The 21,292-nt window shown below is 40.2% G+C and overlaps 2 protein-coding genes across 23 annotated transcripts in view; one reads left to right on the top strand and one right to left on the bottom strand.

Moving 5' to 3' along the window:
• The first annotated feature begins 353 nt into the window (after positions 1–353).
• Positions 354–5,875, top strand: nme3 (NME/NM23 nucleoside diphosphate kinase 3). Of its 2 annotated transcripts, none has more exons than XM_042504962.2 (5): positions 354–597; positions 1,849–1,979; positions 2,078–2,179; positions 2,724–2,836; positions 4,211–5,875. In XM_042504962.2, the coding sequence occupies exons 1-5, from the start codon at positions 552–554 to the stop codon at positions 4,323–4,325; spliced, it is 507 nt and encodes a 168-aa protein (XP_042360896.1). In that variant the 5' UTR covers positions 354–551; the 3' UTR covers positions 4,326–5,875. The 2 variants fall into 2 exon arrangements, with proteins under 2 accessions (XP_042360896.1, XP_042360895.1); XM_042504961.2 differs by lacking the exon at positions 354–597 and adding an exon at positions 866–1,100.
• Positions 5,876–5,926: 51 nt separating this feature from the next.
• mapk8ip3 (mitogen-activated protein kinase 8 interacting protein 3) overlaps positions 5,927–21,292 on the bottom strand; it is a 38,209-nt gene continuing 22,843 nt past the window's right edge. For 15 of the 21 annotated variants that reach the window (XM_088091255.1, XM_088091258.1, XM_088091261.1 and 12 more), the window contains 20 exons: positions 21,054–21,205; positions 20,758–20,814; positions 20,474–20,644; positions 19,041–19,200; positions 17,691–17,741; positions 16,530–16,619; positions 16,209–16,364; positions 15,815–15,980; positions 14,836–15,036; positions 14,553–14,736; positions 14,298–14,417; positions 13,186–13,266; positions 13,011–13,078; positions 12,308–12,456; positions 12,031–12,202; positions 11,575–11,688; positions 10,333–10,371; positions 9,678–9,842; positions 9,428–9,574; positions 5,927–8,667 (listed from right to left, as the gene is read on the bottom strand). In XM_088091255.1, coding sequence (XP_087947381.1) covers positions 8,522–8,667; positions 9,428–9,574; positions 9,678–9,842; positions 10,333–10,371; positions 11,575–11,688; positions 12,031–12,202; positions 12,308–12,456; positions 13,011–13,078; positions 13,186–13,266; positions 14,298–14,417; positions 14,553–14,736; positions 14,836–15,036; positions 15,815–15,980; positions 16,209–16,364; positions 16,530–16,619; positions 17,691–17,741; positions 19,041–19,200; positions 20,474–20,644; positions 20,758–20,814; positions 21,054–21,205 — 2,589 coding nt within the window. In that variant the 3' untranslated portion in view covers positions 5,927–8,521. The remainder of the gene's footprint in view (positions 8,668–9,427; positions 9,575–9,677; positions 9,843–10,332; positions 10,372–11,574; positions 11,689–12,030; positions 12,203–12,307; positions 12,457–13,010; positions 13,079–13,185; positions 13,267–14,297; positions 14,418–14,552; positions 14,737–14,835; positions 15,037–15,814; positions 15,981–16,208; positions 16,365–16,529; positions 16,620–17,690; positions 17,742–19,040; positions 19,201–20,473; positions 20,645–20,757; positions 20,815–21,053; positions 21,206–21,292) is intronic. The other 6 variants (XM_088091262.1, XM_088091274.1, XM_088091269.1 and 3 more) reach the window with 5 other exon arrangements.

Genomic DNA, 21,292 nt, shown 5'->3' with positions numbered 1-21,292 from the left:
TTTTGCATGAAAGGCCAAAAAAGCCATAGTATAGTATGGCGAAAAATGTCAAAATATGACATGTCCAAAAAACAGCTGAAAAACACACAAAATGGCACGTGAAGACACTTTACAGCATTTAATGTTGCAAAAACGCCATAATACAGCATGTGGAACCAACAGCCGAAAATTCCATACTATAATATGGTCAAAAATGTCAAAATATGACGTGTCAAAAAACAGCCGAAAACCACACAAACATGGCCAATATCTTATCTTTGACACACACAGTAACTTGTGTTTATATGTAAACATATGTATTAAGTAACCTAATGATTACCACATAGTTTTACCCTGTAATTATGATTCACAACAAACTCATTTACAATTTCTCAACTTTTGGTTATTCTCGGCAGAAATTGACTTCCATATATTTGCACAGTGAAATGCTCCTCGTGAGCTTCGGGACACCACGTGCTCGCGCTTAGGGAAGCATTTCCAAGCAACGTGCGTGCGTGCGTACGTCGCCTTCATTTCTTCCTACTTCTGGTGTCTTCCGTCCACCGGCAACAATGATCTGCCTGTTTCTGTCTATATTTTCTTACTTCTTCCAGTCAGGTTGGTGTCATATCTGTTTATGCTTCACGTGTCATTCATTGTCATTCAGTTTGACTTTGGCGGCGGATGATTAGGTCACAGTTTCCACCGTGTGTGTGTGTGTGTGAGCAGGAGACGCTAACTCACCGGACAAACGGCTCGGCTAGCTGCAAGAAGGAGCAGAGACAACTGGTGAAACAATGGTGTTATGACGCCTTCAGTAACTTTAACACAACTTTCGACTTTTAAGTGTGACTATTAACTCTGTGGGGTGGTTAGTTTGTGAAGTCCCAGCAGCAGCAGCGTTAGTCCATGTGTCCATGTGTCCATGTGTCCCCTCTGTGAAAAAAAGTTGATTCATCGTGTTATAAATAGCTCCTGAGCTGCCATTGGTGGATTCACGTGGAGCTAACAGGCTGCTGCAGTGGAAACACTGGCTGCAATGGGGCCGAGAAAAAGGTCACAGCGAAGTCTACATGGACTTGAAGATTTGGTGGTTAAACATGCACGGATTGAGGAGTCTGGTGAGACGCACCATGGGTTAAATGGTCAAAGCGCCGGCTTTCCCCTGCTTGTATGTCTGCAGATATACACGCAGGGTGAAGGGGGCGCTTTTAAAGACCCGGGAGTGGTATTTGTGAACCCAACATGGATTTATGAAACTAACAAATAACAGACATTTGTGAAGATGCATGCAGTTTTTGAGAAGTTCATACCTGTGTGTGGTTTTCATGTTGCACTGCAGGTGCCGAGGCTTCCTGCAGGAAACCGTCTACAAACCATTATTTAATCATGCAAATACCATCTAGATTGGGAATTTTCGAGACCCGAGACCCATAATGGACATTACACAAACAATTTAATATGCACAATATCAGTCATTGTAAATAAAATGATATAACATAATTTTAAAAGTATATTAAATCATTATAATGCAATATAATACAACAATTAGTCAATTAAAGGGACTGAGCTCAATTCAGAGTTGGTCAAGATCTGCATAATACAGTTGCATAATACAATGCTTTGACATTGGATGTGGGATTTTTATTAATATTTTTTAATATTTTAATGTTTTATTTATTTTTTCTGACATTGCATCGAAAAAGCTGAGAATGCCCGTTGACATAAATACACTGGAAAAATAAACACGACTCACTAATTCACTAATGAAACATGCTGCCTCTTCCAGTCAAGGTGCATGCAAGCTGCTGGTGCTCACTTTAAACACTTGTTGGCTTTAACGTTGTTATATGTTTCGTGTGGTTACAGGCTGGACCGGTGTGAATGAGCGCACCTTCATTGCCGTGAAACCAGATGGCGTGCAGCGGAAACTGGTGGGAGAAATCATCCGTCGCTTTGAGAAGAAAGGGTTCAAACTGGTGGGCCTCAAACTTGTGCAGGTACTTTGGGCCCTTTTATTCTCCCAAATACATTTTCACGGCTACTGAAAGAAATTATTGATATATTTTTTAATGTTTGTCTCTCAAATGTGCGTTAGGCATCTGAGGATCTTCTGAGGGAACACTACTGGGACCTGAGGAGTAAGCCGTTCTTCAGGGAACTGATGAGCTACATGAGCTCTGGACCAGTCGTAGCAATGGTGAGATTCTCCGGCAAACTGAACACGTGCACAGGACACTTAAGACGCCGAGAAATTCAGAGGGCTTTTGATTTGGCTCATAGCTCACGTAAAAAGTTAGAGTTATAGGTTTATAATAAGGTCATGTTGAATGAAAACTGCTGATGTGTTTAAAGGTTCTGTAGATGAAAAACTGAAGAAAAGTCATTTTAAGCCATTTGTATTCGCAAAGTTTTTTTGTAATTTCCTTTTTTTATTTAAGTAAAAAAAGGAAATATTTAGGTACAAAGCCACTGAACTGAAAAAAACAAAACCATTCAAATAAATAAAAAAAAACAACATGCACATACATAAACAAGACTGTAAACAAAGTACACAGAATAATAATAATAATAATAATCATCAGCAGGTCACATTTCTCAGGATTTTGGCAGTATCACCGTGGCACGTCTTTAAATGACTGTTTGGGTGTTTTACAGTAATAATTTTCTTTTTTTTCAGTCTCAATATATAACCGTACTGTTGTTCTGCATGCTGTGTCATGTTGGTTTTGGGGTGTGTTCAGGTGTGGGAGGGTTTGGAAGTGGTCAAGACTGCACGTAAGATGTTGGGAGAGACCAACCCCGCAGACTCGCTGCCGGGAACCATCCGAGGAGATTACTGTGTGGAAGTGGGCAGGTGAGATCACAAGGAGAAGTTTTCAATGGCAGACTGTTTAAGTTTTTATAGTAAGAAAAGCACAGATGTTACTAATAACCTTAATGATGGCTGCGGTTTATTCATGTGTCCCAGTGAGACATGAGCGTGACAGTGAGCCACAATATCATCACTGATTTTATCATTTACACCTGCGCGCTTCCTGCTGTGAAGTCAAATGTCTGTGAAAAGGCCTAAAAAATGATGAAGGTTTAGTTTTCTCTGCTCAAACTGGCAAAACAAACCTGACAGGATTGTGGAGGAGAGTCAAGTCTTTGCTCGTCCACACTTCTTGGGAAGAAGCTAATAAATTAAAATCACCTGTGTGGGTTTGCCGTACATGTGCAGGACCTTTTAGTAGCAACCTTTTTAGGAACTTCGTGCGAGTTTCTTTAAGGTACTAGATCATTTCTTTCCTTTCTCTCCTTTTTTTTGTTTGCGGTTATCCTCATTTATATTTCCCTAATCACATAAAATCTCTGAAAAAGGTTTCTGAAAACTTCCTTAAAAATATGAATCCATAAAGTGAATTATCAGCCTCACAGTATTTAACATGGTGTCTCTGAAAAACTAATGTTTACTTTTATTATCAGAGGTCAACAGAGGCACGTGGGAGAAGTTTTCCTTGTAAAATTTAATCCAGAGTCCTTTCAGGCCGAAATCTATTCATTTTATCCCAAACTGTGACCTGTTTCCTCACTAAACCAGGAAATTCCTCTCAGGTAGAAAGCCCTCTTTAAAAAAAACACGCCTCCCAGCTGCATGATGGTGGTTGCAGATAATTTGAGCAACACATCTGTTGTGTCCTCTACCCTCAAAAACGCTTTTAGTACGGCCTGAATGTAAATCGTCCAGAAATGCCAGCTATTTTCCACTTCTGTAGGTAAACCAGATATTCATTTATGATGATATAAAATATTCATTATCTTTCACTCTTAAAAAAAGGGTTGTTTCATTTAACATCTGATATAATCAAACTTTTTTCCAAACGAAAAAACCATCATGTAAAAATTGAAAAGTCTGTAGTCAATTTTAGTCATTTGAAAATTGGTCTTAAACTTCATTCCAAGTGGCATTAAAACATCTTAAAAAGTCTCAAATCTAAGTTGCTTTAAGCTGCACCGGTATCACCTGATACAGGAGCTGCAAACAGTCTCTTCTGCTTCTGTTAGTATCTACTGAAGTTTTTAATCACTTAATTTTGAAAAAAAAAAAAAGAATTATCGAAAAGAAACTGAATGATTAGATGTAGTAAATGTTTAAGATTCTTTTTTTTTCTGATGAATTCAACAGCTTTTCTACACGGTTTCTGAAGTCCGTCTGTGTCTGATTGTCCTGAGCATGTTTTGGTTGCAGGAACGTGATCCACGGCAGCGACTCTGTGGCGAGCGCCCAGAAGGAAATCTCTCTGTGGTTTCGACAGAGCGAGCTTCACTGCTGGGAGGACAGCAGCAGCCGCTGGATCTACTGACGGTCTGCGTGTGCTGCGTGTACTCCGTCCTGTGTGTGTTTTTTTTTATGTGTGGATCACATCATACCTAAGATGAATATTTTTTGGCTTTATTAGCTTGTAGACTCGTGGTACAGAAAGAGGTGTCATTGCAATTTTTAAAATTTTTATTTTATAAAATGTATTTTGTTACGCATCTGTATTACATCTCCGAATTGACTTTAAGAAGCAACCATGCACTTGGTGAGCAATAACTTGATCAGTAACTTGAGCGTCTGTTTCTGTTACAGTTTTCATTGTAGTATTTGTTTAGTCCACAACACTAAATCATGTTTACAGCCTTTAAGCAATAAGCCTGGAATTTAAAGCAATAAACTGACAGGTAAAGAGATGCATTTAAATCCACCCAAAAGATCATTTATATTGAGGGTCCAGGAAACTTTATCTACCTTACAAATACACATGCATGTGTGTATGAGAGTTTGCAGAAGTGTGCACGTGCTGTGTATTCGAAGTTTGAAGTTTGTTATGCACATTTTTTTGTTGTCACAAGTTGAACTATTTTCAATTTTTGGTGAAAAGCCAAAATATACACATTTCAAATCTTGGAGGGTCTGTATCATAGTAATGACAATGCAGTGAAAACCCAACTTGAGAGCAATTAAAGGAATACTTCACCAGTAAAATGATCATCTGTATATCAGTTACTCACCCTGTGTAACTTTGAATTCGTGATGAAAACTTTCTCTCCCGCGCCTCCACTGTGAACAGAGAATCCAAATTACAACCTCTCACACAACTCGTGCAGCAAATCCATTTATCCAGTCGTATGCTCAGTACTTCCCAAACACACTAAAATTTTTTCTCTTTTTCGCTAAAATCTTACTGTCTCGTGCACGGCTGAGTAGTGTGCCTGGGCCGTGCACATGAACTCCTCTCAAGTGGAGCTCATATGAACAAGTTTGCTCAGGCACGCTACTTGAAGGCTGAAATGTTTTACATTGAACGTTTTAGTAAAACGTGTGTGTTTGGGAAGCGCTGAGCATACGACTGGATAAATGAGACTTCGATCATAAGGCACGAGTTGTGTGAGAGCTTGTAAACAGATGTTTTGATGTAGTTTTGCTGTTAAACGCAGCACCCAAATGAAAATTCATGAGGAAGGGTCGCCTGTTTTCAGTGGAGGAGTGTGGAAAAAATGTTTTGACAAATTCAGGTAACATGAGAAGAGTTATTGATATGTTGATGCTCAACTTTTTTTTTTTCCATGTTCATGGTTTTCCTGTACCTTTCAATTTAAATTCTTTAAGGGTGTAAAGCAGATTGTCACTTGGGACTACTTGAATGTAAAGGTTGAAAGTTTCAAAATAAAATGCTTAACAGCTTTTGAGATGCATATAGTAATTTTGTAATTTTATCATGTGGGGTGTCATCTCCAAATCTGAGAAACTGCACTATAAAATAATCTAGTTACTTTTGTCACGTGTGCTTTTCTAAAACTCCATGATGCTGAATGAGTTGCATGGGAAATGTCCAAAACAATAAATCTGATCAGAAATTGCTTTGTAAAATCTTCAGTCTGTTTTTGTGTTTTGTTAAGCAAAACGCACACACGTCAGCTGTACGTTTTTCAGCACACAAATATGTTTAATATAATCCACACAGATAGAGATCGATGCATGAATTTCCATACTGAACAAAGAGGATGGGCTTCAGTGTGTCTGGAGATTTACAATAATCCCTGTACACGTAATGACGACACATCACTGTTCACCTGCTTTACAACCAACCGTCTGATCAACAGCCAGTCAGAGGAGAGAAATTAGTCTCAGACTGAAGCCTCGACACATTCGACTGCTTTAACAACCGTGTTCACGCGACTCCAGCATGACTCTTTGACTTACATCAGACAGCTGCACAACGTAGTTATCATTTGTTACCGCACAAAGTCATTATTCTCTACTTACACAACGTAGTGTGATCTGTCTCACAAATTTCACGTCTGCTTACTTCCTGTCAGCTCTACAGTGACGTTACCTTCCTCCCACCTTAAAGATTTATCATCCTTCAGTTAGTTCAGTTTTAACAGTTAGTGCGTTGTACATGTTAATAGTATTTACTGTTTGTTTTTTTGCAGTGTTTTTGACCATTTTAATTAGCAGTTGTACACAGTTTTGCCAACTTTTTTCAATTAAAGCAGCTAGCACTAGCTCTAAAAGTTGCCAGGAGACGTCACTTGCATATTGGCAACATCATCAGCATAAATGGAAGCATTAAAACTTCCCTGAATTAGATCAATTAAAAAAAATCCTCAACAAAACATTTGCATGGCATGAGAGTTATAGAGCTTTTACTGTAGAGTAGCTCTTTCCTGCGCTTCCAATCTAGAGAGCGAGTATGCCAACGTAACCATGGAAACTCACTAAAACTGAACTCCCACAGCAAGGGGCGTCTCCTCTCGTCCCTCCTGTCTCACACCCACTGAACCGCACAAGAGGAGAGAGAGAGAGAGTGCATGCTGATGTCAAAAGAGCCATGGACTGAGATACTCTGAGTAATATCGGGGGTGCAAGTACATTGTAGTATTGTGTACTTTAATACAGTTTTGGACCCAGCTCCTCCTCCACACCTACTGCATGGCACAAGAGGAGAGAGGAGGAGAGACCCCGCGCTGAGGCTGAAAGAGCCGCGGCCTGCGATTGCTCTGAGCTGTATGCATGGGAACAAATTACAGTGTGATATCGAGGGTGCAAACTTGACACATTTCATCAAAAATCGTAGTTTTGAATACAAAATGGATCACTGACGCAGACGGAGGTTGCATTTAGTCATATTTTGATGCAATCGGAAGGAAAATATAATTTTAAATCAAGCGTTCAAATGTTATCTTGTATATTGTAGTTTTTGGTGAGAAACTTGAGTAAATACAGTCACTTTTTGGTAAAAATAAAAGTCGCTAAGGTCTAAAAAGCTGCTAAATCTTAGCAAGAAAGCTGCCAAACACTGGGTGTGCCTCAGTCACTTTACTCTTCAAAGCAGAGTGTAAGAGAGCCATAGCCATCAAATGTGGATTAATCTCTGAAAAATCAAGCCAACGTTGGCGTCATACAATGGCTAGCAAACACCTGTGTCAGTTACACACCAGCGATTGTGAAAATGGTCAAAAACAGGGTAAACCCCCCCCCCCCAAAAAAAACAGTAACTACCGTAAACAATATGTACAAAGCTAACTGAGAATCCACTGGGGTCACTAAGGAGGTGGAGGAAGAGTTAATGAAGAGCTGACAGGAAGTCAAACAGATCCGTTAAACTAAATTGTGCAAGTAAAGAACTTAATTTCTTTTTAATCAGGGGTCAAAAATGAGCAAACCTCATTAATCGAGACTCTTTAAACAGATGCGACTGCCACATTGGATGAAAAGTATTTTAAATAACAGCCAAAAAACCCCAGACTTCTGTGTTTAATTGTCGACTTTCCATTTGTTCGTCTTAAAATGTGGCCCAAACTCGTTCGCCATCCACTACAATCTTAAAGCCAAAACCAGACGCCTGCAGCCGCTCACACACACCGTCACTGTCGATCCGTAAACGCCCGCATCCGTTAACTCCACTTAAACATTCGGCATAAAATGGTTGGTGGAGTGGTTGGAAATGCAAGTCAGTGCTGTCATTCACATGTCTGTGCCTGCCATTCTTGTTTGGTTTTTTTTTTGTTGTTGGTACAATTGTTGCATTTTGGGGCTTTGCTTAAAGACGAGGCGGATGCTTCACAGATGACAAACTAAGTGGAGGAAGAGGAGGAGGAGGAGGAGGAGGAGGAGTAACTCTGGGGCAGATGCAGGACAATTGAGGTAAATATAGGAGGAGATACAGTGTGCTTACAGGGTGAATATAAGATCGATACAGAGGAGGGAGGTAGTTATGAGGCTGGGTTACAAGGCTCATGATAGTTACAATGCCCTGGGTGGGACAGAAACAGGATGGCAGGCAGATTACTAGATCAGAGGAGGTACTTACAAGGCATTAAAGTTACAAGGTGACGGGGCAGGGGCGGGGGTATCGTAGTTACAGGGGACGATGCACGGCTTGGAGGGTCGTTTTAGAGCCAAAGGGGAACTTTTACATGACCGGGGATAATTACAAGGTGGCTGGAAGCTTTCGGGGGGCAGGAGGAGATTTCTTTAAGGAGATGAGTGGGTGTTAAAGCAGATCAGGTGTCACTCGGGAATGTAAGACACCTGCCAGACGATGATGTGGCTCCGCTCGGCTTTACACAAAGCAGGTTTTATCTGTGAGGTTCCACCGCCGCCGCCGCTGCTGCTGCTGCTGTCTCCTTCCTCCGTCTCATCGTCCTCTCCATCTCCTGAAGAAGAGCAGGTGGACAGAGAAAATTATTCTAATTTTATTATTAATTAATTCAGCGAACACTCATTGAACACCAATAATGTGGCAAAGAAAATCTTATTTCCTGTCATATATATTAGGAAGTAGTAAACTAGTTAATTAATTGGGGTTTTCTGTTATTTTTTTAATTGTGCCGGTTCATTTGGCTTTTTTTTTTAGTTTAACAAATCATACATTTATTAATGTATTCATGTATTCAAACTATATCCTTAACCTTTAAAACCTGAATTGACATCATTTTTCTTGTGCAGCATTCAGGCACCTTTGATCTAAACCTTTGAAATCTTAGCAAACTGGTTTGATTTCTTCTAAAAACGAGAAAAATTGTCTAATGAGCCACTTGGCAAGAAATTAGTAAAGGATGACAAAAAAAATTACCTGATAAAAGAGAGAGAGAATTATTTAAAATAAAAATTTAAAGAGAGCTAAATATTCATTATAGTTATAAATCAGAGGTATATTTATTATATATCATTTTGGCATTTATTATATATTATTTTGGCATTTATTTCCAGGTTTTTTCTTTGCTTGGTTTTTGTTTTTTACATTTCTTTTTTTTGCTAATTCTCAGGAAAATTTCTTAAAACTTTTACGATGTTGTTGCTAATTCTGGGGGTTATTTCTTGTAAAGTCGCTCATTGCCTTCTTCTTACATCCTTGATGGTAATCAGGCCTGTGTCTGTGTGGTGTCGGGTTCATGAGCAGTCGTGTTTGCGCACCTATACGGAAGTCGATGTAGCCCTCTCCTCCACTCAGCACCAACACGTTCTGCACACTCTGGGCCTCCGTCTCTTGCGGCGCTGTTGACCCCTGCCCCTCCGATGGACTGTCCAGCACGCTGCCGTTTAGCGTGGCCAGAACATTGCCTGACACACACACACACACAAAAGAAGAAACATAAACAGGTTTAAAAAAATAAAAGGTTATCAGGTATAGACACATACAGGTACAGATGGACTTTGTGCCTACCTGGTACGGAGACGAAGAACTTGACAGCATCACGGTGTCCATGGAAACAGAGCTGAGCTTGTGCCATGGAGCAGTAAGGGATGAAGCTGCCGGTGCTCTTTTCAGAGCCGTCGTCGCCGTACACGTGGATCACACCGCCGGACGATGTAGGAGACACCTTGTTGGCTGAATAAGAAGAACGCAGGAGTGAGAAACTAACCAACCAGGACTTTTTACCAGCAAATCATATCTGGCAACATGAGACAGGTGAAAAAAAAACACCCACAAAATCCCACAGATCAAATGAAAATAAATGATTTTAGCATATTTTATCAAAAGATTTGAGATTTGAGACAGCTTGCATGCAATGAATCTGATACACACAGACACCTTTTAGTCATTGATGCAGTAAAGCACAATGACAAATAACATGCAAAAAGCAACCAATGTGTAAAAGCTCTGATACACAATAAAAAGTAGAATAATCGCACACAGAATACTTTCCGTAACCTTCAGCTAAATGTTTACAGTAAAAAAAGTAGTGCCTAATAATCAACGATATTCATATCTGAAGTGGACGTGGAGCTCTTTCAGGGGACATGAAGGTTTGAGTGGGAGAAGGCGGGCGAGAGAAGGTAGATCACAACGGCAGGAGGGAGGGAGCGCTCCCACTTACCCCTCAAACCAAGGAGCTGTCCCCGGTGAAGGACCACCGCTACAGGAGGCGGAGGACAAGGAGGAGGACGGGGGAGAGCAGAGGAGAAAGAGGACAGTAACAGTAACAGTTATGACCAAGACTGCGTGTGAAAGAGGGAAAACCACTGAGGGGAGGCAGGAAACAGAAGGTGTAAAGAAAGACGAGGAGGAGAAGAGGGAGTACGCTAAAGAAAAACAGATAAACAGCACTCTACTATGTGTGGAAAACTACCCTCAGATTTTATTTTTTTAGAGAAAATTGCCAACTTCTGATCGGTCAGTTCAGGCTACCTAATGATACATTTTAAGTAATTAATCATGATGCTGCTGTAGGCTCTGCACTGTATATAAGACATGCATGTTCAACCCCTTAGATGAATTTCACATTGTCAAAACAGCAGAAAATTTGCAAAATCTTGGTCCATTTGTCTTGTGTTTAAAATTCATAGAAAAAATGTTCTTCTACACATCAGTGTTCAGTGGTTGTAGCATCCAAAAAATGTAACAACGCCTGAAAATGTAGTAGTAAAACCAATAATGCAATAACTCCTTTCCTGACTGATACAGTAATAACATTTTTACAGATAATGTAAAACCTTTCATATGGCCTACTTTTTTTTAAAGTGATGAAATAATTTTGATGATTAAATTTATAATGTAAACCAGTATTTTTTCTTTGTAAAGGAACTTATATTAAACCAAGATTTTTTTTTATCTTAAAGTAGTAGTTCTCAAACATTTTGGTGTGGGCCTACCTTTAAAACTAGAAAATCAATCAAGCAAAGTGCAATAAATAAAAACATAAAGACAAAAAAAGGCCTATACAAAACCTACACATTAATCTCAATAAACAAATACTCAAGCTACTTGAACTTAAATATCACATGTGCCAAAAGGAATAGGAAGAAATAGTTATTTATTCCTACCCTTATATGTACAATCACATTCTATATAATATTCAATATAAATTTTAGCCATCTTCTGCAATTTTGTCTTCTTCTGATGGTGTTTAATTCATGTTTAATTAAGATTCACTCGGGTCTAATGGATGATCCTTGCACAGCAGCCAGTTAGCAAGGGAACAAGTGTTTACATTTCCCAATGATGATTTTAGTTCAGTGCATCTTTGCCTGATAACGACACACTATTGCCATATTTTTTCAGTTTTAAACCTAAAGCCTGGAGTTTATCACTTGTTGTAAGCTGTATGAATGAAACTCACTCTCTGTCAGTGGGATGGAGATGATCACGCCGTTCCCAGTTCCTACCCAGAGACGATTTCCACCAATCAGAAGCGCCGTGATTCGCACAAAAGAGAAACCCAGCTTGCCGGTACCTGTGAATTAAAACCAGAGTCAGAGGAGGTCGACTTCAAACTGAAAGGGTTTATACTTTTCACAAAAATTTAAATCTCTGGGACCTGAGAAAACTGGCTTGATTTCTTATTTTTTAGCACTTTCATAGGGTAATTTTCCCATTCCTCCTTTTTTGCTTATTTTCATGTAATTTTTTGTAACATTTTCTAAGTACTTGCTAATTTTTGAGCCATTTCTTGATATGGTACCTATTGCCTTCTTCCTGTATTAGAATAAATAAATAAAGGCAATTTTCACAGGTGTCAAAGGGTTAACAAACACCATAATTCACATTCAGCAGTAAAGGTAAAACATAATCTAACCCAACATCTTGCTGACGTATGGCTCAATGTCCACGTCCTGCAGGTGCTGGTGTGTGTGCGCATGGTAGAGACGTAGGGTCGAGTCTAGCCGGATCGATACCCAAACACCGTCACCGATCCACGCTAGCTGCCGCACCTGACTCTCCCTGCGTGGGTGGGCATCGAATGACTTCTAAAGAGTGGCGAAAAAATCAGGAGTGGAGTAAATCAGCTCATTATTACAGTTTTAATTTATCGTTGGGTTAATTTCTTTTGCGACGATGGATTCATAACTCGCCTCGATCTGCATGCTCTTGGGCTGAATGACGTGGATCTTGTTCTTGTAGCCGCACCAAACCTTATCGTGGACCACAGCCATGCAGCGGATGGAGTGATGAGGTCGACCGAGGTCCATTAGGTGATAGTTGGACAAATCCCACTGACCATCTGTTGACAAAACCACACACACAAAGTTATGATTCATTATTAACCCCTTCAAACCTTGAAAAATCGACATCGAGTTTTCTTTCACAAACTATTTAACCCTTATAACTAAGCAAATTGGTTTGATTTCTTTTGAAAACTTGAGGAAAAAGGAAGTGAGCAAAATGGCAAGAGATGTCCCCCAAATTGCACAAAATTAGTAAATGGTGATGATAAAATGACCTGGAAATATGTTTAAAAAATATAAAAATTCTAGGGAAAAATGTCCAGAAAACTATACTAATATATACTTAAAATTATGTTTCAGATGCACATTTGTTTTTCTAGGATTTTTTTGAGGTCATGTTCTTATTTATTCTTGTTTTTTTACATTTCATTTGATACTTTTTTTTTTTTTTACTAATTTCCTGCTCATTTTTGGGCCATGCCTTGTTAAGCTGCTCATTGCTTTCTACTGATGTTTTTGAAAGAAGTCAAACCAATTTGCTCAGGTTTTAAAGGGTTAACAGCTGACACAGCTCATTTATGTCTATATAAAACATTAAAATCCCAAATACCCTCTGATCTGTGGAATATGGCGAGGGTCCCGTCAGCGAGGGCAACCAGCACACGACCTTTCACATGTCTGCAATTAGAGAGGAGACAGAGACGGCTGCAGAAACAGAAATTCGTAGATTCAAACTTCACAACATTTGCCTAAAATTACAGAGTTAAACCGTCACCACCACTTACACCAGACTGAGCACAGAGTCTTTGAGTTTGATGGAGTGGAGGCACTTCTTCCAGTTTCCAACCGCTGAGTGGACGTAGAGCCTTGAGGGAGAACAGAGACAAGATACTGCAGAGCAAAACCAAACTGCACATAAAGCTCAAAAGAAGTATTTCATGATATTTATATGTGGGTCTATGATGGATGATAAAAGCACTCTTTTTGGGTCTTTTAGGGAAAAATTAACCTTTCAATCTGGCGTGTGACTGATCTTCGCTTGCAAAAGTAAAGTGGTGACACTTATAAGCTTAAAGGGAAAATCTGTTTTTTTTAAAGTGCGGCTGTATGAGGTATTTAGACATAATCAGTGTTTTACTAACAGTAGATGTTAGTTGGCACGCCCCCAGCTTGGGGAAGCAGGCTGGAGTACCAACAAGAAAGCTAAGCAATGTACTGCTGTGGACGTGGCAGCAGCAAAACAAATTTTTGCCACCTAAAAAAACCCCCCAAAAAACAATCAATCTCACTTTAAGTGTGTCCTATATTTAGAATATTTTCACTGCTTTACTTTACAGTCAGACAGCCATTTCTGATGTGGACTGAAGCCGTTTTATCACTCTTTTCAAAGCCATCAGACTCCTTTGACAAAAACTGTAATATTACGTCATTGAACATGGGAGCTGTTGGTCTACCACTGTTTTGATCAGTTAGTTAGTTTGTGATATTGTGGGACTTCAGTGAATCTGAACCGGTCCTATAAAACACCAAAGTCACACAATAACACAGACAAACCAAACGAGGCAGCGCTAGACCAGCAGGTCTCATGTTCTGTGAGGTAAAATTAGTGTTTTTGTCAGTGGAGTCTGGCTTTGAAGAGAGCGTAGATAATGGCCTTAAGTCCTAATCAGAAAGGGCTATCTGACAGTAAGGTAAAGTATTCTCAGATTTGCATACTCTTAAACTGATAATGATTTTTTTAGGTAGCTAAAAAGCATTTTGTTACTGCCACCATTGATAGCAGACCATCTCTACTATATGTAATACTGACTATGGATAAGAATCTCATACAAACCCACTTCGATAGATCCTGTGTGGCTTCAGTAGAAGTTGTGAGGAGCTCTGCTGAGTGACTTACCAGCCGTTCTGGGCCCCGAGCCACATGGTGGGGGCCACGCTGGTGTAGTTCTTTGACTCTTCGCCTCCGTCCTCCGACTCTGGAGGCTGAGAAGTTTCCTCTTTGGATTGACCTGAGCTCCTGTGTGGACATACTCACTTATCTTTTCAACATATTTCACCATAGTCATGTGAATCTAGTGTACTTAAAGTTCTCAAATATACATATTCAGAATATTTCTCATGATCTCGATGTGGACAAACTTTGGCCTCCTACCTGTCAGAGGCGTCTGCTAGTCGAGGCTGAGGGTCGGTGAAGACGTGCTCAGTAAACGGCCCTGGAGGTCCAGATCTCATCTCTGCGTGGCTGGCCGTTGACTCTGTAACCTCGGTGGCCTCTGTGGCCTCCTCGGCCGACTGGGCGGGGTGAATCTTTCCATTCATTGGAGGAGCAGTGGGGGCTGAAGCACAAAACCGTTAAAATAAATACAAAAACTGATGGGCTTCACAGTTTTTCATGGTGATAAAAACAGATGCAGGAGCACTGAGGCTGAGCCAACCTTGTCCTTTGTCCATGATGGGCGTGTCAGTGCGTGAGGAGCAGTTGCTACGGGCAACGCTGCAATTAGTGGCACAGCCAACAAGAGTGATACCAGCCAGCATGCCCTCAACGCTGCCTGTGTCCTCGCCTCCGCCCCCTGCTCCTCCGTCACCTGGATCCAACACGATCTCTCCAGCTGGATAGTCGCTCTCACTGGCAGCTGAATACAAACACATAAACACACACATAAGTCTGTCTTTTCCAACACACAACCAAAAAATCTTTGAATTATACGTTGTGGGGAAATTCCTCACTGCAGAATTAAGTTGCTGGTAAAAACACTTCTGGATTAGTGACAAAAATCAAAGGATTTTCAATCTGATAAGAGACGACCATTCACATTATTACTTGGTTTGATTCATGAAATTATCCTCTAGAAAAAAACAAAATATGAGCAAAAACTAGGGCTCAACAGATTATGGAGCTGGCTGATTATTGGGGCCGATATTTGGCAATTTGCCTATTATCTGTGTCAGTGTTTTATTTTAATGAACGCTGATAAAATTAATTAATTTAAAAAGTGCAAAGAAAGTGTCATGGGAGGAACTTTTACCTTGTAAAAATTCAGGGAGGTTTATATTTTATTTATTTATTAATCTTTTTATTACTGTTTCACTTGACTTTATAAAAAAAGTTGCTAGAACTTGCTGTATTTCAGTTTTTATTAAACATTTGCTAAACGCATTTAAACAAAGTTTTGTGTTGGAGTTTGTTGTATTCCAAATTCTAAATATTGACAAAAAGATTTTCTTTTTTTTTTTTGGAAATGGATATCAGCTCCAAATTTTAGTTATCAGCCTCAAAAGCTACTAACAATGGGTATTGGTATCAGCCCTAGAAAAACAGTATTGGTCGACCCCTAGTAAAAACACAACTAAAAGTACAAAAAAAAGTTGCACATGCAACTATGGGGGTTTAACAAGAACTTGTCGTCTCACCCGGCACGCTGGAGATGCAGAGCACGTGGGCGTTGCAGACGTTGAACTGGTCGACCAGTGAGCCCGGCTGGTTGGCATCGATGATGACCACCTTGCTGGCAGAGTGTGTGCTCGTGAGGATCCACACTCGACTGCTCATGGTGTCTGTTTCCTGGAGCTCCTTCGACTGAGCGAGAGGAGGACGGAGAGGGGAGACGACAAAATGACTAACTGAAAAAAGACCCAAAGTGGTTCATGTGTGTGTCCTCCACATTTCTATTGCATCATGGAAACTCTTTTTTAACTTATCGCTAACATGTCAATATGATTCTTCCACATCTATGATTGATTTCTAGTTGAGTGTGCAATTTTTATTTTATTATAATTCATAAATGTCCTAAAAAGGGGTTTGTACCTTCCTCTTCTCTGGGGAGCTGTGGCTGCTCTTCTTGCCAACTCCGTTTTCTTCAGCGTGCAGCGGGTCACCGCCGCCTGACAGTGCTTTGGCTGGTATGGACTCCTGACTGCTGGCCCTCCATCCTGTCAGGTCCACGCCAGCTGCACACCACAACTACAGGCACATGCAAACACACACACACACACAGCATTTTATTGTCAAACTCTGCACAGACATCATTAAGCACAGTAAAAGTAGTAAACATCCTGTAAAACACTTTTTTGAGTTGAGTTACTGTGATTCATATCCTAGACAACCATTGCTCCCAAAACTTCTCACCTTCCTGTTGGGGTCCTTCTCCACCAGAGGACGACAGTAAACCGGGACGGGCACGTTCTTCATGCGGTTGTCTTCTTTTTCATTAGTGGTCTAAAAGCAGGAGGTGATAGGAGGTCAAGAGACAAGCAGAGTAGTTAATTATTGTCTGGTTCCAAAAAACATCACCAATGTTACAGCTAACGATCAGTGCAGTCCTCCTCGAGAAATGTGTCACGCCATTATCTCTAAGCATAACACCTGTGTAGGGAGTGCTGTAAGAGGAGACATTGGTATTGCTGCCTCTTTAACAATTGATTTTTGTCTGCTGATTGCTTCACTTTATTTTGGTGCAAAAGGGTGCTTTTACAAGTAATCCATTTGATTGTTACACCAAAATGTGATCTTTATGTCTAATTATTCTGCTGTTAAACTCCGGATGGGAGGTCATGTTGTCTCAAGAATTGAGACAGATACACCACCAAATAACGCTATAGAAATGCAAAGTAGCCGCAACTGTTTCTACGTTTGTACTACATGTTAATGCCACAGTCTGGGAGATTTTATAATTCTTTACTGTGGCGCCACCTGTTAGAAGTCAGTGGGTTGAAACCAACACAGACTGCAACAACTTTCACTGAAATCTTTTCTCACGAACAAAAACGCATGCCATTACTTAGTAACTTAGTAAAGTAGTATTTGTAGTGGATCATTCTGTTAATGAAGAGCACTAAGAGCAAAGCAGGAGTAAGTCAGTAAGTAATGACGACATCAGTGAGTTCAGTCGGGCAGGTTGAGACAGACAGAGGTTAAAAGTTTAAAAGGTTGCAACAACATCGACAAAGGGAGGGAAAATTGGATTGAATAAACTCCACAAAGGCAGTTTATTAGAGAGATGCAAGTGTATGTTTGTGTTCTGTATGTGTGTCAAATCATGCCTCAAAATGAAAAAAAAATGTCCCTCTATTTCCATGCATTTCCAGAATTGCATTTCATAGTAAAGTTGTCCTCAGATGTTGGCCATTTTTTTAAAAAAAAAGTTGATATTGTTAAAACTGGAGCTGAATGTGTCAGTTTGTTAAGTACAGATAAATTCTGTCTCGATTATCTGGATTTGTATTCAGGAAGGTTAAAAGGAGGGGAAACCGTAAAGGTGCATGCTGGCACTCTGTCGGTCTCACTTGCCTGTTGTCTCTTCAGTGGGCTGTCCTGAGCGCTGTCCGTCTGACCACCAGTCTGTGGGAGACCAGAGTTAGATCCACCTGCCTACCAACACACTCCGCTCACTCTGCAGCCATCCAGCTGCACACGGTGTGCCGGACAGTTTTAAGTTTGCTTTCATGCTACGAAATCATGTTTGTACTTGAAATTAATGAGAAGAGTTTTCTACTTTTCTTACAGGGCTTGGTTTAATTTAAAGGAGGAGGCATAATTTTCTCATTGAAGTAATCTAATAAAAGATATAAACATATGGTAAATTCATCCCACTGTTTTTATGGGATCATTTCATCATCATCAAACAAGAGTTTGAGCTTTGGAAATTATGTTCCAAAATAATCTGCCCGTAAATCATTGACTTTATGAAAAATCAGCATGAGAAATTCAAGTTGATAAGTTTGTGAAAAATATTTTTCTGGCTGCTTTTCTTTTGTGCTTCTAACTTACACGTGTGTTGCATGTGTAACTTCAGTGTCACACACAGTGTGAGAAATTTGAGTTTCAGTTTTAAAAATTGAAATTTGCAGTCAAACATTGTTATATGGAAGAGTAGTAGGGCCAGTCATAAGGGACAAAATAAATAGGGGAGGGACATTACTTTTCTTTTGTATTTCGAGAATAAATTGTAAATGTGGAGAATAAATTTCAACATTTGTGCCAAGCATAAGAAAAATGAATAAGATGAGGAAGATTTTTCTTTTGTTGAATTTTGAGAATTAAATCGACTTCTCTGGTCTGTCAATGTCTTGAAATTTAACGTTTCCACTCAGTATTTTACGCAGGTGCAATCATCAGAGCTCGTACAGAAAAAGTCACTGAGCACACACTTCCTGTCAGAGAGTAATGTAACAGCTACAGGTTGAGGCCCAGCTGATTTTTTTCCTCTTTGTTTCATCAGTGCTGCCTTAACTTGAAAATCTGATCTGATCTGTTTTTTGTGTGTTTTTGATAGCTTTGGTACTTCCAACACTATGGAAAGCGTAATTATCATTTTAAATAAGTGGTATCAAAAAGTATTGAAGTATCAATACTTCTAACAACCTTTGGCCCTAATACCCCTCCAAAGTCTTTACGTAACTTTCCCATTCCACAGAAAAATGAATTTTTCATGCAGAGTTTGTTGCAGGTTTACGAATGATTACATAAAGCCAAAATATTTCTGAGCATCATTTAACAAGCTTGAATTCCATAGATTTACACCTGTGATGTTATTCTCATACAAGCTGAGTTGTTTGTGTGTTTCTGTTGTGCACATGGAGACTCAGAAAGGTGCCTGATCGTGCAGGATTTCAGGGTTCTGTGTGTTTGTGAGTGTACCTGTTTGAAGCGAGACGGCACACTCCAGCCACAGGCCTGCATGATGCCGTCATCGCGGCGCATGTGCTCGCGGACCTGCCGGTACTGTTCACGCCGCTGCTCTCGGCGAGCCAACAGTGCCGAGTCACTGAGGAGAGACGCAACACCGTTACTGGCCAATCTGGAAGCAGCAGGGGGGAGGGAAGGGAAGAGAAGAAAAGAGAAAAAAAAGCGAAGCGTTAGCAGCCTGGCCAGCCAGCAGCGAGAGAGAGAGAGAGGAGAAATAAAAAGATAAAGGGGAGAGGAAGAAGATCAAGCAACAGCAGTTGTTACGAGCATGAATTAAACTAAGCTCTAATCTAGCTGAACTGAAAAGATTTTAAATACGCTTAGTATGTGTGTCTGTATGTGAGTCTCAGTGGCTTGATGTATTAATGTGTGTCTGTGTTTGAGAGTTTAAAAGCAAAGACTTGAGAATCTGACAATGAGAACAAACTCTCTAATTCAAACTCTGACAACCAATCAAGCTTTACATTCAAAACAGGAAGGGTAAGAATCATTTGATCATGTTGGTGGTCACGTTCACGTTTACCTAAAACTGAACAGTCCAATGCGCAACTTTAGAAGTCCTATCATTACAAAGAACATTATCTTTGTGAATAATTTCTGAACAGCCAAAAAAGCCTGTAAAGGAACACTTCGTCCCGCAAATGAGCATTTGTATCAGTTACTCTGCCCGTGTTATGGTGAATTTAGGGCATGCCTTCATGATGAATGACAAATTAGAAAACTGAGAAAAATCTTTATGAATTTTAGTCACACATTTAACAGCTGCAAAACTATATCGAACCGTCAGCTTACAAACTCACACACAACTCATGCAGTATAATTCAAGTCGTATTCAAGTCTCAAGTACTGAGCATGTAACTGAATAAATGAGATAATATTGGATGAGTTGTGTGAGAGTTCGTAAACTGATGTTTTGATACGGTCCTGCTGTTGGTAAACATGGACCCCTAAGACTGCAACTGATTAAGAATTTGGATTCTTTGTTCACTGTGGAGGTATGCAAGAAAAACAGTTTTCTTCAAGAATTCAATATTACATTGGATGACTTATTGGTACACAAATGATAATTTTGTGTATGAAGCCCTTAAACCCAAGATTCAGGTAAGACGATTCTGAATATTTCCTTTAATCACGCATGAGTAGATTAATCTGAATCAGATGAAGACGTATTAACAACCAATCCCAAATTAAAACTGTGTGTTAACATCACATCTTTATGTTAAATACTGGAGAAGCTGCTGGAAGCTTTCTACTCTTCAAGCGGCTACAAAGCGAGCAAGCAACCAGGCGTTCAGACCAAAGCAGAGTGAGAAGCAGGAAAGGACGGAGGTTTAGTGAGAGGTGGAGGTAGGTTTAGTGAGGGAATGTAGCTGTTTGCTGCTCACTCTTCGGGGAAGAACTCCAGCGTGCGGTTGGAGGTGGAGATCTGGCACATGGTGTGGCTACGTCGCTGAGAGAAACCAGCCGGCGAGGGCGACTTGTAGTGAATGTTGACGCTGTAGTACGGCCGCTTGACAGGCGGAGGGCTGGACGATGAGCTGAAGAGACGTGCAAAACTAGTGGATGGAGGGAGAAAGAGAAGGAGAGGTTTTACTTTTGACAGTTTACCAAATCATTTAATCTCAGTATTGTGCTATAGCAAATAAGTTCAATAAAAGCAAAAACTCACAACTGCCAGATGGTGGATTTCTTTTTCTCTTGGATTTGAGGACTCTCCCGAGACGCCCTGAGAGGAAACAGAGGTGCGAGTCAAGTGAAAAGAAATAAAAGTAAGGCTGCTAAAATAAATGTGTGGCTCAATGCAATATTAAATATGTCTACAATTTAGCTCATTTTCTGGAGCAATGAGTTGAACTTGCAGATTAATTTTGACCATAGTAAACTTCTCAGTATCTTGTGTTTAAACTCTTTCAGCAACCTGTCATCCAGTTATCCATCTCTAGTTTGAAGCTTCCTTTCGTCTACCTGATCATTTCCGTCCACCGTACAGCCTCCTGCAGCTCCATCAGTCTCTCTTTGTACTGATTCCTCTCCATCAGCACGCGGGCCATCTCCACCCGAGTGAACCGCCGCCGCTGTGTCATTGTCATGTCGCCATCCTGCATTGGTGATGAAAACTGGGCACACAAAAGCATAGTGACATTTAATAATCAAACATGGTCTGAAAACACATTTACAGGCAGAGATGTGCAGCAAACTGACAG

This window comes from Plectropomus leopardus, chromosome 18, assembly GCF_026936395.1.
Source record: "Plectropomus leopardus strain MGB_pleo_1.0 chromosome 18, ASM2693639v1, whole genome shotgun sequence".
In the NCBI taxonomy this organism is placed as follows: domain Eukaryota; kingdom Metazoa; phylum Chordata; class Actinopteri; order Perciformes; family Serranidae; genus Plectropomus; species Plectropomus leopardus.
The sequence above is the reverse complement of the archived record's forward strand: the minus strand, read 5'-3'. Positions and strand labels throughout refer to the sequence as shown.

What these genes read in the sequence shown, in the direction of transcription:
- nme3 (XM_042504961.2), top strand. Translation starts at nt 1,019, where the DNA reads ATGGGGCCGAGAAAAAGGTCACAGCGAAGTCTACATGGACTTGAAGAT. An exon ending in TGGGCCTCAAACTTGTGCAG is followed by an intron (nt 1,980 to 2,077) that starts GTACTTTGGGCC and finishes AATGTGCGTTAG; the next exon opens with GCATCTGAGGATCTTCTGAG. An exon ending in CTGGACCAGTCGTAGCAATG is followed by an intron (nt 2,180 to 2,723) that starts GTGAGATTCTCC and finishes GGGTGTGTTCAG; the next exon opens with GTGTGGGAGGGTTTGGAAGT.